This window comes from Lichenostomus cassidix, chromosome 11 (genome assembly GCF_008360975.1).
Source record: "Lichenostomus cassidix isolate B80296 chromosome 11, HeHo_3.0, whole genome shotgun sequence".
Classification (NCBI taxonomy): domain Eukaryota; kingdom Metazoa; phylum Chordata; class Aves; order Passeriformes; family Meliphagidae; genus Lichenostomus; species Lichenostomus cassidix.
This window is the reverse complement of record NC_139492.1, coordinates 8,013,086-8,026,909: the sequence shown is the minus strand read 5'-3', so window position 1 is coordinate 8,026,909 and position 13,824 is coordinate 8,013,086. Positions and strand designations below refer to the sequence as shown.

At 47.9% G+C, this 13,824-nt stretch overlaps 2 protein-coding genes across 2 annotated transcripts in view; one reads left to right on the top strand and one right to left on the bottom strand.

The window, feature by feature from the left end:
• Nucleotides 1–169: 169 nt before the first annotated feature.
• On the bottom strand, nucleotides 170–4,373 carry TMEM170A (transmembrane protein 170A). Its single transcript, XM_085071744.1, has 3 exons — nucleotides 4,214–4,373; nucleotides 3,954–4,124; nucleotides 170–3,380 (listed from the first exon to the last, which is right to left on the bottom strand). The coding sequence occupies exons 1-3, from the start codon at nucleotides 4,335–4,337 to the stop codon at nucleotides 3,250–3,252; spliced, it is 426 nt and encodes a 141-aa protein (XP_084927870.1). The 5' UTR covers nucleotides 4,338–4,373; the 3' UTR covers nucleotides 170–3,249.
• Nucleotides 4,374–4,627: 254 nt separating this feature from the next.
• The window catches only part of CFDP1 (chromatin remodeling protein CFDP1), a 61,987-nt gene continuing 52,790 nt past the window's right edge, over nucleotides 4,628–13,824 (top strand). The window contains exons 1-4 of the mRNA XM_085071743.1: nucleotides 4,628–4,783; nucleotides 4,849–4,957; nucleotides 5,695–5,926; nucleotides 7,663–7,763. Of these exons, the coding sequence (XP_084927869.1) occupies nucleotides 4,723–4,783; nucleotides 4,849–4,957; nucleotides 5,695–5,926; nucleotides 7,663–7,763 (503 nt within the window). The 5' untranslated portion in view covers nucleotides 4,628–4,722. The remainder of the gene's footprint in view (nucleotides 4,784–4,848; nucleotides 4,958–5,694; nucleotides 5,927–7,662; nucleotides 7,764–13,824) is intronic.

The window sequence follows — 13,824 nt, the reverse complement described above, 5'->3', positions numbered from 1 at the left end:
AGCAGAGAAGACAGGGTGGTTACCAGGCACAGCTGCCACCTTCTTACAAACACTTGACATTTCTGGTGCAGACAGCACCACACAAAGCAGGAGTGCAGCTCATCTCCAAAACCACAAGACTGGCTCCCTTGTCGAGCTGCAGAAGAAACACACAATATTCATTCACCTCAAGAGTTACAGAATTTACTGATAATCACCACCAGGATTAGAAGTGTCAGTAGAAAAATAAAATGTACAGAATTTTCAATCATACAAAGATTTGTTCATGACAGCTGAAGCTGTGAATGAGACGAAGCCAGGTGGAAGCAGGGGGGATGTCACACACAGGGAGCAGGGCCACAAGTGTAAGCAGGTGTTCCTCCAGGGCAGGTGGCTTCTCCAGAAGGTGTTTCCTTAACCAGTGCATTGGCTGAGCTCCCCAGCAGAGGCTCACAGCACTGTTGAGCCTGGGACACCTTGGTGTTGATGTTTTTGCCAGCTCTTTGCAGTTTTTGGCAAGTTTGACCAAGTCTACCAATACCTGCTGAAAACTGAAGGGATTCCTCCATGTGCCTCACTTGGAATAAAGGAGTGGAAAGGGAAAGCCAAACCAGTGAGGGGAGGAAACTGCCACCAGTGCTTCAACTGCCATCTGGTGCTTCAACTCAAGGCCATTCCTCCTTCCTACTTAGCTCTGGTTTTACTGGAGAGGGAGGTTGCCAGTGGCAGCCAGTGGAATGGAAGTTCTGTGAGCACCAAGGTAACACAAAAAACTTACCCCCTGTTCTAATACCAGTCAAGACAAATCAGCTGATTGTTCACCTTTTATGCAAGAATTCCCTGAAAATTTCACAGCAATACAGGCATAGAGAGACATTGCCAACTCCAAATACTCCAAACAGGGTCAAGCTGCCAACTCAAGTAAACCAGAACCTCCTCAAAACAGACTCTGGGAGATCCCAAGGGCTAGAAAACAGATTTTCACTTCACCCAGCACTGAGTGTTTTTATTGAGCAATTTTTCACTTGTTCTGAGCTCTGTAACTGCCCCATTTGCGTCCTGCACCCCTCAGCTGTTCCTGCAAGGAAACCTGCTCTTGCTGTAGCTGTACCATGGGGCACATGGATAAAGTGCTTTCTCAGTTGCAATCAGCTTAATGGCTATTGAGTGGTGCCAGGCACCAGGGCAGGGTAAGGGAGAGCACAGCAGGTGCTCGGGACATTGGTGACACCTGAAAGAGAAAGCCAGACCTACCCAATTCAAGCTCCATGAGATATTTTTAATCCATCCAGGAAAACACAGGATAATTCCTGTAAATTAAACTGTGCACTCTGTACACATGCTGAAATATGAAGTGGGAAGGGGAAAAGAGAGAGAGCTTATTCCTGCTTTTTCATTGTTTCTGCCCTCACAGGAAGACTGGCTCTCTATAAGCAGCACAGCACACAGAGCCCTCTACAGATCCAGGGTTTAGTATACGTTACACCTCTTGGACCTCACCCATCTAAGGAGAAGGACTCACATTAAATTATTTCCTAAAATGCACATCTATATTCCTTGAATTACCATGGGCTAAAATTTAGAGTAATCTCAGTATGTAGCTCCTACAAAACACCTCCTGCTGTCAGCAGACAACTCCTGAGAAGTCTGTGCTTAGAGAAACCCTTTTCCATTATAAACACAGTGCCCTGTAGAAGGATCACAGAATCAATTTAGCTTAGAACAGCCCTCTAAGATCGAGTCCAAGCTTTGACTGATCACCACCTCATCATCTAGACCATGGCACTAAGTGCCATGTCCAGTCATTGAGCCATGAGGATGTGGGCTCACAGCAGATAAATGGCATTAAGAAATGCTGCAGGTACAAAAGGAGCTGATTTGGAAACCAAAGGAATTCAATGAAGACACAGATGGGAACTGTCCCTGAAAGGCTGGACAAAGACAGCACTTTCCCTCCACAGCCTGCATGGTGTGAGCTGGGAACAGACAGACCACAGCCAACCCCTAGGGGTGGCTACACTGCCCAGCCACATCCCTGGAATTCAACCTCAGCTACCCCAAAGAACTGAGCCCCCAGAAGAACCCAGTTAGCTGCTCAAGTGCCCCAGCCATGTGGCACAACTCTGGGCACAAGTGCAGAGCTACCAATTAGTTAAAAGTCATTTAAAACCAAAACAAACTAAAACAATTCATGAGGAGACAGTACTGCCTGTCGATAAGGGTTGGTCTGGGGCTGTGTTCACATGGACACAGGAATCACCCAGGCTCCTGCCAGAAGCCTTGCAGCTCTCCCAGCCCCTGGCATGCTGTTGGCTGGATGCTGAAAACGCAGTGCACTCCCCACACTGGGGAGGCCCCAGGTCACAACCCAGCCTGGCCATGCAGCTCTCAGCAGCATGAGGAATTTTATCCAAGCTGGCCAGCAATGTTTCCTGATAAGTGCAGACACCCAGTTACACCACACCACCATGAACAGCACCAGCAAGTCAAAGGAGAATGGGAATGTTTGAAAACACACGTCTCCTTCAAAGCCTGAGAAGCTGTGCACACACACATGCACACCCTGGGATTTCTGGAGTGCCTATTCCTCTGGGTTTTGCCTCTGGGCAAAATGTCCACAGGGCCAGAAGGGCTTCACAGTAATAAAATTCACAAAACCAGCAACCTTTTTAATACCAGTCATTTCCCCTGTGCAGCATTCACAGCCAGAGCTCCCAGACACAATTTTGCCCTCTCATCCATCTAAAATGAGTTTTTCTTTTGATGCTCCCAAATTCACTATGGCTATGACCTGGTATTAAGAAGTTTGGGCCAGGAAGAAAACCAATTAATTTTTTAATTTAAAAAGTTGACATTAAATGAGCTTCAGGTTCACTGAAAACAAAGCAACAACAGATCAAAGCAGTGGGTGAGCTCTGAGGACATGATGTCAGTCTGGTCCTGTTCCTAGCCCAGCACAGCTGGTGTCACATCTTAGTTGTGTTCCACTACCACAATTCATCACCAGTGAAAGGTACCCAGGTCTCCTCTGGAAGCCAATTTCCTGCCCTCCAGAGAAATAAAGTTTCACTTGGCACTTAACGTTACCAAAAAGTAACAAAATTCACAATTTTTAAATTTCAAGCCACGCTGGAGGAAGGAGCAAGCCCTCCCAATTCCTTCAATCAGTGGAAGAAGCACACGGCTGGAGCTGTGCTCCCTGTGATTTGTTCTGAGGCAGCAGTCCTTCACTCCCCCTCTGGTTTGTGTTCTGCAGCCTCTCCAGAGCAGCTACAGAGTGGCCAGAATGCGCAGGAACGAAACCACCACCACACAGAACGTCTGGCCCACGCCAAAAATGAGGGCCTCAAAGGGAATCATCTTTTTCCCTGCAGCTCTGTAAACTCCAGCAATGGCTGCACCTGTGGAGAGGGGGAAAAGCCGAGATAGGAATGTGAGACAGCTGCTCTGCCACAGGGATGAAGGGGCAGCCTCAGGATGTGAGACTGGGGCAGAGAACAGCAGGGTCTGAACCCCTCCCTGCACTCCAGCAGGCAAGAACGCTGGGCTGGGGATGTGTGACAAACCTCAGCCTGTAACCCGTGCATGCTGGTGGCAATGGGTGAGCTAGTGCTGAACCTCTGCTGAGGCCTCCAGCAGATGTGGTTTGGGACATACCTTTGCCACAAGAACCCCCACCGAGAGCCCATGGGTTGTAAACATTACCCACTTCTGGGTACTGACACCAAGCCTCTGAGAGATTTTCCTCCAGGTGCTCAGAAATCTGAAAGCCCCCTTGGCTCTGCACCCGATGGGCACGTTTGATATGCCCGACACAGGGCTCGAGATGGGGTATGGCCCAACCCTTTCAAACGTGGGGCAACGGGGAAACAGAGCCAGAACGTTAATCCCCATCCCGAGGAACACCGCCATTCCACGCGCTCCCGACGGCAACCTCTGATCCCCGCGGCCGATACTGGCGGGCATTGCCGTACTTGTGAGCGTGCCGGCGGTGATGGGTCCCACGATGCCCATCAGCAGGACGCTCACGGACATGAACCTGCCGTACTTGTGGTGCCGCAGCGTGAAGAGGGCGAGCAACGCGGCCGGGACGTGGAAGGCGAGGGAGGAGACGAGCGCCCACAGGAAGACGCCGTACCACATCTCTGCGGAGAGAAGGGCGGTGAGGGCGGCCCGGGGCCCGCGGGCCTCCAGCCGCCCCGGCGGGCGGGCCCCGCTCCGAGCAGGGAGGTACCTGGGAAGGTAGAGAGCGGGCTGGAGTAGGTGGTGGTGCCATTGCCCACGCGGGGCACGAGGCGCAGGCTGAGGATCTGCTGCAGGAGCCCCCCGCCAGCGCCGCCCGCTTCGCCGCCCTCCATCCCCGCACCCGCCCCGCCGCCATCCGCCACCGCCTCTTCCGCCCTCCTCCTTCCGCCTATCCCAGCCAATGGGAAGCGTTGTCAGGTGACAGACAGGGCTCTTCTCCAATCACCACTGGTCAGCGGGCAGCTGGCTCCGCCCTGACCCCGCGCTGCCATGGGAACGGCGGTGGGCCGCAAAGAACGCTGGGAGCCTTCGGTGCGGCTGGTGGGACGCTCCGGCCCGCTTGGTGGGGCGCTCTGGCCCGCTGGCGGCCTCTTCTCGCTGCTTCCTGTGCGCGTGGAGGCGCGGCTGTTCTTCCTGTCCGCCAGGGGGCGCCCGCGGGAGGCAGCGGCGCTCTGGGCGCGCGGTGCCGTGAGGCGGCGGGCCGGGCCGGGCCGCACCATGTCGGAGTCGGAGTCGGAGCAGTACTCCTCGGCCGAGGATGACGACTATGTGCCCTCCGGTGAGTGGTGGCGGGCGGGAGCCGGCGGTCCCGGCGGTCCCGGTGCTCAGTGTCTGTGCTTGCAGGTGCGGAGTACAGCGAGGAGGATGAGAGCGAGCTGGTGCGGGAGGAGGAGCCGGCGGACAGCCCGCGGCCGCCCCGCGGCAGGAGGAGTCCCCGCCGCCCCGGCAGCAGGTACGGCCGTGCTGATCCGGCCCGGTGCTGGCGCTGCTGCGCGGAGGGTCGGGGGAACGGGAAACGCTGCTCTGCCATCCGGTTTAGCGGCAGGAGCAGAGAACCTGGGGCCTGATAGACATCGTGCCTGAAAACCCTCCCCAGCAGTTGTTTATATTAACCTTTTAAAGCGCAAAGCACGCACGTATGGGAGTTTCTCCCATTGAAATAAATATATACACACTTTAGTTGAGGTTGGTTTCTATCTAGCCCAAGTTCTCCTCCCCTCCTGGTTCCTGCATTATCCCAAAACCACAGGACCCTGGAATGGTTTGGGTTGGAAAGGACCTTAAAGTCCATCTTGTGCCGTGGGTAGGGACACCTTCTACTAGACCGGGTGGCTCAGAGCTCCATCCAGCCTGGACTTGAACACTTCCAGGGATGAGGCAGCCACAGCTTCCCTCGCCAACCTGTGCCAGTGTTTCAGCACATTATGTACTCACAGAAACACATACACACAGGCCAGTTCACTTCAGGGGCACTGGCTGCATCAGTCTTGCAGCATTTTCAGAGCATTTTCAGAGCAATTTAATGAAATACGTACACCCCCAAGGTTAAGAGTGCACCTCCCAGATTGAATGTCATAGTAAAAATATGAAATATTGTGTTGCTTTACCCAAACTTACAGTTTAGCTCTGGAATAGTGTTGCTGCAGCTCCATATTAGTTTTTTCTTTCTTTTTTGGTGTCTGCTTTCAGGAAGAGGAAGAAAGGCGGTCTCCTACTAGAGCCAGATGAGAAAGAGGAAGAAAAGGCTCAGCAGAACGGAGAGGAGCAGAAAGAGGAGGAAGTGGATAATGTAGAGCAAGTACAAAGAAGCAGAGAAGAAGAAGAAAAAAGGAAAGAGGATGCTCTTTGGGCCAGTTTCCTCAGTGATGTAGGACAGAAACCCAAAGCAGTGGCTGCTACACAAGTGACACAAACTAAGAAGGTAATGGGGGCCTGGACCTGCACCCAGGGAGTGTGGGAAGGGCCTGAAGGTTTAGAACACACAGTCTTGGCTCTGGGTGATATCAGGTGTTAGACAAAGCTGGGAAGAGGCTGGGTTTGCCCCTTACCCCTCTGCTTTGTAAGACTGGCATCCCCTGGTGGGCCAGACTGCAAGGTGCTAGTTTCCTTCCAAATCGGGAGGTCTGTGATCTGGTGGTGCTGCTTTTGGAGCAGTTTGGCAGCATCTCAGAGTGTCCCACGCAGCTCTGTCGGCTTCTGTTCCTGGTCCTGGATTCCTCTTGTGACACAGGAGTGATGAGCTTTGGTCAGAGTTGTGCCTGTGCCTTTCCTAATCCTTAAAAAAAAAAATAAAGACTCTGTGTGTATGTGAATGGGAAACAAGAGAGGTCTGTGCTGGCGTCTCAGTGACCCTAAGGAGGTCTGGAAGGTGCTGCATGTTGCACATTTGTAGCAAGATTGAATCTGGCTTTCTTGTGTCCTCTGTAAGCCCCAGTAAGGTGCTCTCAGTCTGCAGAGGCTTTTCTGGAGAGAGACTTCCGTTTGTGGTTGCTGTTTAAAAGGATTTGGTTCTCAGTAAAACCAACTGCATGTGTTTGCCTTGCAAAGCCTTTCATGCTTAAGGCAGCACAAGTGGAGAATGTACCAAAACTGAGCCTCTCTTGCTAGAATTAGCAGTTTGAGTTTTTTTAAAGGTTCAGCCAAAAAACAGTGTTCAGTAACACAAGTCTGGAGTCTGCCTGGTGAGTACAGTTCTGACTGTATGAAGCTTCTTTCTATGACTGTTGGAAGGTTGCAGAGCAAGTATAGTTGTGTAATATTTGACTGCAACTTTTGGAAAAAGAGTCCTTTCATCTTAGCCCTCCTGCTTCTCCTTATTACTAGCTGAGCAGCTGAGGTGGTTACAGGTAGAGTCAGAGGGAAGAAGAGAGGGAACGTTTTCTTCTGAGCGATTCTACTTTTATGGGCAGGTTGCTAAAGTGTGACATGTCTTTGAAAGTTCCTCCATGGAATAATTCATGGAGACATACGGTTCCTCTGTTCTCTTTGTGACCTTAACTTGGGCTTGCATTGTCTGCATGAAGATCTCTGTGGTATGTGGTTGATTGAGAGCAAGAATTTGGGTTCTATTTTAGTAGCTCACAGAGTCTGAGGTTTTTTATGTGTGCTTTTAGAAACTAGCTGTGACTGAGTAAATTAAGAGGTATTGTTGACAAATTGCTTAATAAAGATTTTCCCTTTTCAGATTAAAGAGATGTTATTGACAAGTGAGAAGATCAGCATTACTTTTTCTGCTGATGGGTTGTGTTCTTCTCTATTCTTGAGTAAAAAGCAACATACTTTTGTGGAATTTGCCCTGGCAGCTTTACAACCTGGTGGTGCTTAGTTTGGGAGAACCAAGTCTCCAGGCTTTTGCTTGCTTTCTGAACCACTGCAGTGTATTCTTGCTCCTTCCTCATTTATTACAATTTCACTTTTTGTTTTGAGTTTGTTTTGATCCTAGAGCTCCAGTGAGAGCCTGGAACAAAAATGGGGAATTTTGTTTTGGTGGAAGGGGTATTTATTTCCTTTTTCTTGTCTGTGGGTGACTTGCTTTGACTGCCAGTCTAAACTGCAGTGCTACCCAAGGTCTGTGTTGGGCCTTCAGCCCTTTGGAATGATAATTTGGTGTAGCTCCACAAATGCATTATTTTCCTTTCTCCTTCATGTATTTTGTAGGCTGAAGAAGAGAAGAGTGGGAATAAGTCTCAGGAGAAGCCAAAAGATTCAGGAAAAGTGACAATCACCAAAACATTCGATTTTGCTGGTGAGGAAGTCAAGTAAGTTGGCAGATGTGATGTGTCCACTGTGGGCCCAGTGCAAACTGGGGTGCTGCTGTGCTGGGGGCAGGCTGGAGCTGGGCTCTGGAGTACACTGAGTCTTCTCTTTCCTTCACACTGGTTGGTTTTTTTTTTATTCTGAGCACATACAGACCTCAAGGAAAATGAAGCCAAGATTTTACTGCCCGAGAGCTGCAGAGTATCCTTATATGCAGACCTCTGTCTTTGCTCAACTTCAAAACATTTGTAAACGTAATTCAAATTCACTTAGGCTTCCCCATCTGGCCAGTGTTTCTAATGGTTGGCAGAGCTCCCTGGTGGCACTGTCACTGAAGGTTGAGACAAGGAAGGAAGCCCCTCTGGTCCCATAGGGATGAGGCCAACACATTCCTTCAGGCTAGTCCAGGTCCTGTGCAGGGTCAGGATATTGGCTGGCACTTTACCTGGAGATGTTTACAATCCACGACAAAGACTTGCAGGCAGTTAGAGGTGTTTTGCTGAGCACACTAACAGCTGAATGCTTTTGCCTCTGAAACAGCTGCAGCAAAGGGGATGGGCTGGGTAAAATCATGCTTTAGGCTGAGTTTGGATTTCAAGAGGCCTCTCAGGCTGTGCTGCAAAAAGGGCGAGGTGTTTTATAAATGTGTAAGACCAGATCTGACTGGCTTGGGTGAATCCACTTGAAGTCTCACTGCCCTGTGACCTGCTTGGTTCTTATCATGGGGGCTTTTATTTTTATGTGGTAATCATTAAACCGGATTTTGTCAGGCTAACTGTTTCGTGTGACAGCAGAGGGCAGCAGTTCCCAGCAGTAACACTCACCCTGCCTAAATCTGGAGGAGGAGGAGGCAGAGCTGGGGCTTCTGCTGCTCTTGCTTTTCGTGTTAGCACTGCTGCCTGAGCTGTTCGAAAAATCTGAGAAGAGCTGTGAGCCATAGTAGGGATGTTGCTACTTCCCTGGGCAAGCCAGATTGTAGGAATACTGTTTGTTGACTGATGAACCTCATTCACTTCATTCACTGTCCTTTGAAAAGTTGGTTGCCTTATGTGAACAGAGGTTGTTCAGGGCTCCTGAGATGCTGATTTTATGCTTTTGACACCAGTATCTCATCTGTAGTTTTTTAAGGACTGTAACTAAGTAAAAGACATATTTTCTTGCACCAGTTGCTTTTCTAAGTGTCCTTCGTACTGCTCATTGCTGACTGTTTCCCTTGGGAATCTGCAGAGAAATCACTAGAAATTTCTACTAATTTTTGATGAAATAGGCAACAGCTGGAGGCTAAGTGACAACGAGAGTAATTCTGCAAACACCTAGGCTAATGCATATTTTGTTTACAGCAGTTATTGTATCAATAGGTTACAGAGCCAGCAACAGAATGTTTTACAGTGAGGTCTGGAGCACCATTTTCTGCTGGTACCAGAGTTAAAGTTACGTTCTTTAGCTTTTAGGTAACAGAAAAAACCTTCAATGTTTTTTGCCCCCTTGATTTTTGTCCTATTAAGAGCTGACGCTCTTGTGTTGTTTGCTACATCTTGCTTTTCTAAATGGGTTACACTGTTAGCTGTGGGTAGGGTACAGGGGATTGGCTACTTGCTACTCACAGCTGCTGGTACTTTCCCCTAATGGCAGTAGGTGAGGGCCAGAGGGCTGCTTTTTCTTCAGAATAGCAGGAGGTTTTCTTTGCACCACCCTAACGTCTGCAAATGCTCTGAATACCAAACACTGATGTCCTTGCCTGGGGAAGCAGCTGGCAAATCGTTGGTTATAAAAGGCCAGCACAGGGTAGTTATGTGTGTGTGCATTTGTGGACCGAAGGAACTGAAATGAGAGCTGTCTCTGTCTCTTCCCTTTCTAAATGGTTTGAGGCTACTGTTGAGTGTTGCTCTTTTGAAAGCTTGAGAAGAATTTAGATCAGTATTTAAGCAGTGAAAGATTCAGGACACAAATTTTCACAGTCTGCTCGCTGAAGCTCTTAACAGAAGATCATTTAACCCTGATCTCCTGTTGCAAAACAATTTATTTTCTCCTCTAAGAAGATGGTATGATCTCTCTTGCCTGATTGGAGTAGCAGAAGTATCTTGAAAGTGATCTCCAGCTACAGGGCTATACTGGAATAGTAAAAGGCTTTTGTGTTGTCAAATTCCCCTGTAGGTTATTGCTGCACTTAATGTCTGTTTTGATGAGTCTGTGCTTGTATCAGTTGCTAATGCTGAACTTCAGGTTCAGAGTGTTTAAAATTAAAAATTACCGAATGAAGATTTTAATTTAGTGGCTTTTAATTTTAGAAAATACGTTGTATAATTTTGCCTTGTAAAACTAAAGGTGTTGAATCCTGGAACCAGAAAGAGTCTTAAACTGATTACAGTCCTTTCCAGCTGGGACTTTTTTGTCAGCTTTTTCTCCCTCTCTCGTGTTAAATAGATAAGGAGCAGCAGGTGACTGTCACCCAAATGGCTGTAATTGTGGGCAGCAAGAGCAATTTGCAAAGGCAGTTCAGCATCTAAATGGAAGTTCAAGACGTTTCTCCCTGGCAGAGAAGATTGAAGCTCCTTTGAAGCCTCTAGTTTATGAACTTGCCTCACAGTACAGGACGTGTGTTTGCATTAATAGGGAATTGCATCCCTAGTGCCAGGGTTTAACTGTTGTGATTCGTAATTGCTTGTTTTCTCTTCAGCACTCCACAAACAGGTTTGGTCCTTGGCTTTCTTTAAATCACTGCTGTGTGCAGTACATCAAAATGGTTCTTCTGTGTCCTTTCCATGAAAGTCAACTTTGTGACCAGCTGGGACTGTAGCAGAGTGGAGCTCATACACATGAAGCTGGTCTGACCCAATGGTGTCAGTGTGACAACATGTGAGGGAAGAGCAGAATGAGATTATTGATTGTTATCAAGAGTAGATTTTACTTTGAAACATCTTAATTTGGCTTGTAGGAAGCAAAACGATATTCAGAGGAGTAATGGTGCCTGGCTTAGGTGCTAATTCAGGAATGGGAGATCCGTGTTCAGCATCACGCTTCATTCATACACCGTGGATTCCAAGTAAAGGACTCCAGACTGGAAACTTTGTATTTCTGTGCACTTGCTTTGTTTATGTGGTTTAAAGCCAGAGCTTTACACAGGTTATTGTGGTGGGAATGCTTTCCTGGTACTGCAGAGTTGCTGTACTGTACTGGTGGTGCTGTGTTGTGCTGGCAAAGCTGTGGCTTGTGCTGCTTCAGTGACCTCAGCCGCTTCCCTGTGTGAGTGAACCAACAGCCAAAGCAAAGCTCTAGTAGGGCTCCACTCTCCATCTGTCAATGGGGAAAGCCCTGCTCTTCTCCTGAAATCTGACAAGGTGTTCCTGTCACATCTCCCTTTACCTTCCCACAAGAATGTCTTCTCCAGGAATGATGGGCTGGGATCCAGGACTCCCAGCAAGCTGAGCAGTGACTTTTTGGGCAGAAGAAGCTAAGGTGAAGTAACTGAGAGCAGGTTCTCGTCAGGAGGCTTGTGTGTGCTAAGGAAAGCCCTTTCTTGGCCAGTACCCTGAGTCCCTGTACAAGAATGTCATTGATGATTGGAATTGTGCAGGCAGGGCTACAGGCCATGGACAGTTTCTTTTTTTGGTGTCCTATGAAGCTGTCAGGTTTAACTTAGGCCTGGTTTTGCGAGACAGCAAGGCCTGAGCCCAGTCTGAGGTGTTCTCTGGGCTGCTGGGCTCTTCATCTTGGTGAGGTCCTCAGTAGAGTTGTGCAGAGCTGGTAAAGGACTGATTTATCCCCTTGCATCAAAAAGTGCTGACCTCAGAGTGGAGCTGAAGTTATAATTCAGTTCTCTGCAGTTCTACAGTGCTGCTGCTTCAGGATTTCTTGATGCTGCCTACCCTTACTGAAATATTGATTTTCTTTTATTAATTTTAGCCTACCTGTGTTCTTGTTGAATGGACAGCTATGTCCTAGGACTGGTCACTGTTTTAACTCTGGATACGCTGTCCTGTTCTAGAGCTTCTTCCACTTGATCCCAGATCATTTTTAGGAGATAGCAGGTGGAAAGGGCTGCAGGAGAAGCAGATCAGACATTTGAGAACAGCCTGAGCTTTCCGCGGTCCTTGCTCAAGCTCTGATTCCTTATCAGTGGCTGATGTCCTCCCTGCTCCTTACGTGACAGCTAAGAGCAATCAAATGTGATTAACTTAACAAACAAAGGGTGTGTCAGCTGAGGAGTTTGGGAGACTGTCACCTATTTTGTTGCTTTGCTTTGAAGACAGTTAAGGTAGCTGTCTGAGGAATAGCAGCTGCTTCTGCTTCGTCCTGGCAAGCAAGAAGAGCAGAAGGAAAATCCTCTTGCTGATAATGTATTTCAAGGGGAATGGGTAAAAAGAGCAGGGAATTGACTTGCACAAGTCTCAAGATTCAGATCTGGCACAGAGAGCAATTTTAAAAATGTGTAATTGTCCATCTGTGTTCTTGCTCTGTGATCTCAGCATGGCCCTGTCAGACTTGTCAGGCTAACGAGCAGTGAGAGAGCACATAACACCATTAACTCTCTCCTTACCTTACCATCTCCCTGATGTTTTTCAGGGATCTCGGTGGATGAATCAATGCAAGGGGCTGGCAGCATGCTCACACTTCTTGCTGGGTGTGAATCTTGGTCATTTGGTTTGTGCTCATGGGATTTTGAGCAATGCTGAGTGAAGCACAGTAGCTCTTAAAATCAGGAGAAAGATAAGAGGTTTGGGTGGACATCTGATGTTGTAGGTGGTGTGGTGCACATCAGATCAAGGTTGATGTGCTTGATGTCTTCCATATGTGCTTTTTTGGAAAAGCTTTTGCTGTGTTGCTAATACCTGTGAGTGAGAAGACAGGTGAGCATTACCAGAATTTGTATCTTGAAGACTGATGTTTGGAAAGCCCTGCCTCTTTTCCAGGTGGATAGCAAGTGCTCCACAGCTTCCACCAGATGAGGTGGATGGGTGTTGTCAGGCTCGATGTGGAAAACAATGAACTGAACAAATAGGAGCAGAGGAAGAAATCACTCATGTTTTGATGTGCTTTTTGCAATGGCTTTGACTGCAGCAGCAAGGAATTGTTAGAAAAAGACAAATGAATTTCAGTTGCCATTGGAAAAGCCACTCTGAAGCTCAGACTCCTTGAGGACTTCTGTTTTGTGTTGCTGACTGTTGGTGCCAGATGTCCACAGGATTTTATCCTCAGTCTTCCTTGGCTAAGGTGTTTTAGAGAAATGTGTTCTAGCCACTTTCTGGTGGCATACCACTTTCTGAAGGAGGCTTGCACAGTGCAGGCAAGCAGCAAAATCCTTGGCTTTTAAGATTTTACCAGAAATTTATTCTGAACAGTAGAAGCCTGGAGATGTATGCTGTGGGACCATAAAACAAATCAATCCATTCAGAATTACATGGAATATCAATGCAACCACTGTTTAGAGGTGGCAGACTAAAAAGTGGGTGGTTGCTTTTCTACCAATTTATACCAAAATGCTGATCTTGGTATAATGGAGTGTCGGCAGCAGCCTGTTTCTGCCCTTATTCTGTTGTTTTTCTTAGAGGTCAAAGCATGCCTCAACTATCCACAGTTTATATTGGCTTTTCCAATTTAAAAAACAACTATTGATTTTTTTTTTTTTTTTTGGAAACCAATAAGTGAAAATATGTTACCTTTCAAGAATGACACAGTCCCAGGGCCGCATTTTGATAACCTTTCCTCTGTGTGCATCCATTCCCTGATGCTTCAGAATTTCCCTGGGGAATAGTAACATTGTGCAGTGCTGACTGGCACAACGGTGGCCTAGAGATGAGGTCAGTGAGCGTGAGCAGGAACTATGCTGTGTGCTGGTTCACTTGTGAGGAGGCATTTGCCTTTCTCAGAGGCAGCTGCAGAAATTGTAACTGCATAAACATAGCCAGGACTCTAAGCCAGAGCACTTGCTTCTGAAGTAAATCAGGTTATAGTTTGCTTAATGTGCTTAGAGAAGAGAATGGCCTAATGAACAGTGTCTAGTCCACATTCTTTTAATAGTAGATGTGCAGGTGAGGCTTCTGCTGAGACGGGGGAGCTGAAGCA

Excerpts from the sequence above, each read along its gene's own strand:
- TMEM170A (XM_085071744.1), bottom strand. The coding sequence starts at position 4,337 with ATGGAGGGCGGCGAAGCGGGCGGCGCTGGCGGGGGGCTCCTGCAGCAG. Across the intron at positions 4,125-4,213 it reads CCCGCTCTCTACCTTCCCAG|AGATGTGGTACGGCGTCTTC; the intron begins GTACCTCCCTGC and ends TTCTCTCCGCAG. Across the intron at positions 3,381-3,953 it reads CACCGCCGGCACGCTCACAA|GTGCAGCCATTGCTGGAGTT; the intron begins GTACGGCAATGC and ends CCCTCTCCACAG.